The 3,173-nt window shown below is 48.2% G+C and overlaps 1 protein-coding gene across 1 annotated transcript in view; it reads left to right on the top strand.

Annotated features, from left to right (window-relative positions):
• Positions 1–2,514: 2,514 nt before the first annotated feature.
• Positions 2,515–3,173, top strand: part of LOC112548575 (protocadherin gamma-A2-like) — a 14,267-nt gene continuing 13,608 nt past the window's right edge. Inside the window, exon 1 of the mRNA XM_025194753.1 lies at positions 2,515–3,165. Coding sequence (XP_025050538.1) covers positions 2,716–3,165 — 450 coding nt within the window. The 5' untranslated portion in view covers positions 2,515–2,715. The remainder of the gene's footprint in view (positions 3,166–3,173) is intronic.

Raw genomic sequence — 3,173 nt, 5'->3', positions numbered from 1 at the left:
GGGGGGGGGGGTGAATTGGGGCAACCGCCCCCAGCCCTGTGCTTTGGGGGGCCCTGAAGAGCTGGGCAGAGCTGCCGCAGCGATTCCGTGCCGTCTCCACTTCATGTCTGGTCGCTCAGCACCTCCCTTCCCCTCCACCGCCAAGTCCACCACCAGCTTCCTTGTGTCCAGGAGCAGGGCCCTGCACAGGCTGATTTGCCTTGGGCCCCACACCCTGCTCCCCTCGCCTCTGTGTATCAGAGAGCTTGGCTGTATTTTACAGCCAAGCTTATTTTCCAACTGACACGGCTTGACTGAAGTTATCTAAGGCATCTGACATGATTTGTTCCAGATATACATTCAATAAGCATGGTGAGAGAACACAGCCTTGGTGTACTCCACAACCTTGATGTAAACCACTCCACAATGTTTTTGTCAAGCAGGACTCCATTATTTGTATTGTTGTAGAGTTCTTCTATCAGACATCAATATGGGACTGATGTTATGCTTATTCCTTGTCAGCCAAAGTGCTTTTCATTGCACCTTTTCCAAAAAACAGTTTTAGAGTCTATGAAATTATGATGGAGTTGTTTTTGGTGCTCATGGTACTTTTCACAAAGGATTCTGAGTTTGAAGATGTGAATGCAAGTTAGGAGGAGATGTCCTGGCCAGCACGATGGCTGAAAGGGACCTCAGTGTTATGGCTGATCACAGGATGAACATGAGCGGTCAGTGCAATGCTGGAGACAACAGAACTAATAGCATACTGGGATGTATTAGCCAATGCATCACAAGCAGAGCTAAGGAAGTGGTACTTGCTCTCTACTCAGCACTGGTGAGACCCCAGCTGGAGTACTATGTCCGGTTCTGGGCGCTGCACTTCAAAAAAGATATAGAGAATTTTGAAAGGGTCCAGAGAAGGGCTACAAAAATAATTAAGGACCTGGAGGGCAAACCTCACGAGGAAAGACTAAGGGATCTGGGACTATTCAGCCTGGGGAAGAGAAGACTAAGGGGTGGGGGGAGGGGGGCTTGCTGGTCATCTATAAGTATGTAAGGGGTGAATATCAGGAGCTGGGAGAAAAGCTGTTCACTTGGTCACCCCAGGGGAGGATAAGGAGCAGTGTCATAAACTGTTAAGGTTGGTTTCAGGTTGGATGTAAGGAAGAACTTCTTTACAGTAAGGGTGACTAGAATCAGGAACAGACTTTCCGTGATGGCGGAGGCCTCTTTGACAGGTTGAAGATGGTGATCTCATCTCACCGACGTGAACAACAAAGAGCTGGTGTGCGAGATCCGCCGCCCGGTGACTCCGATCACCTTACTCCCTTTCTTGCTTTTGGCTCTGTGAACTGCTATGAATATTAGCACCCAGAAGTGCTTCGATTTATCTATTTTAATCGAAGGTATCTTAGACTCGAGCAGAATGTTGAGCTGACGCTACTTAGAAATACGAAGAAGTCTGGCTACGGTTTTAGGAACTAAGATTTCTAGAGAATATAAGTTATCTATCAGTGTATCAGTCTAAATATACGCCTCCCCTAAATGATCAAATGGCGCATATACGAACCATACATGCCCATGACATTAAGGCGAATAAGGATCTGTGTATACCATCAAGGAGGCAGTGGCAGCCTCTATTTCCAGCATTTCGTATTGACAAGGTGTGTCGTAGGGATCATGATATGTTTATGATAAGATATCTAAGGAAGGAATTAAGGGTCTATAACGTCCTAGCCAAGCATTTCCAGCACTGAATGCATTTTCCCTTGAGCACATAATAATTCTTATTAAAGACTGGCCGCTTGATATTGCTTTGATATCTCAAATGTGGGGTACCCGTTTTAAGGGTTCGGCTCCGCATGAAGGACACAAATGTTGACTGTAATTATAGTACAGTTTGGAAAAATGGAAAACATTCCTATAGGTATTAAGACCTCTATGACTACTGTGAGAACGCAGATAATTCTGGGGGAAAATAAACTAAAAAAAGAATATAAGGCTCAAGACGGAAATGGGAATATGGATTTGCCCAGATATGTATGACTCACAGTAAAATGTGTCATACATACCTAAAAGGTTTGGCCACCACTTCTGATTGTTGGATCCCACGCGTTTCAGTGTATCTGAGAAAGAGAAAAGGTTAAAATCTCGGCAATGTTGTTTTAATTACACATTAATATATGTCAAAGGATACATGAAATCAAAGAAACAGGAAAGCACGACTGATTTTCAGAGTAATACTAAACCGGCAACTACGCAATTCACACACATAATAAAAGAATTCCAAGCTGGCATTTACGTTCTGAGGCAAAACCTTTGCCCTGCACGACAATGGCTTCACTTGTCAACTCTGAATCTGCCTTTTTGCTCTATTGTCAGTGAAGCCACAGCGGCGCCTGCTCAGATCACTGCAGTTCCCCGACTGCGACTCCGAGGGCCGCTGTTGGCCAATACGCAGCGGCGCTGCAGACTGGGATCCATTGGAGCCTCCTGCAGTGCGATTGCTCAGACAGCTCAGAGCAGGAAGCAAGCAAAGCAGAGAGACCTTCAGAGTCCGCTAAGAGGAAAGAAACCCCGGCAAAGCGCTCGAGACAGAGACTGAGCAGGGACCGCGGACCCAGTGCTCTCACCCATTCTCTCCCTCCTGTCGTTTTTACCTGGGATTTCTAATACCCTAACACGATCGACACGGAGAAAAGAAAGAAGCAGGACAGCGTTCTCCGCGAGACGGGAATGGAAGCCGGGCACAGCCAGAGCGGCCGGGAGGCCGGGCGGCAAGTACTGTCCTTTCCCTTCTTGCTGGCTCTGCTCTGCGGGGCGGTCTCGGCGCAGATTCGCTATTCGGTCCCCGAGGAAATGCCCAAAGGGTCCCTCGTGGGCAATCTCGCCAAGGACTTGGGACTGAGTGTGGGAGAACTGCCCGATCGCAGGCTCCGTGTCATCTCGGAGAAGCAGTACTTCACGGTGAAGGGCGAAAACGGGAACCTGTACGTGAGTGACCGGATAGACCGGGAGGAAATCTGCGGGAAGGCCCCGCTCTGCGCTCTCGCTTTCGAAGCCGTGGTGGAAAATCCACTGAACGTTTTCCACATCAACGTCGAGATCCAGGACATCAACGACAACGCGCCGCGCTTCATACGAGATAACAATACACTGGAGATCAATGAATTGACGCTGCCAGGAGCCCGCTT

Source organism: Alligator sinensis, unplaced genomic scaffold (assembly GCF_000455745.1).
Source record: "Alligator sinensis unplaced genomic scaffold, ASM45574v1 scaffold1278_1, whole genome shotgun sequence".
NCBI classification, from domain to species: Eukaryota; Metazoa; Chordata; order Crocodylia; family Alligatoridae; genus Alligator; species Alligator sinensis.
This window is presented reverse-complemented; position numbering and strand designations above follow the sequence as displayed.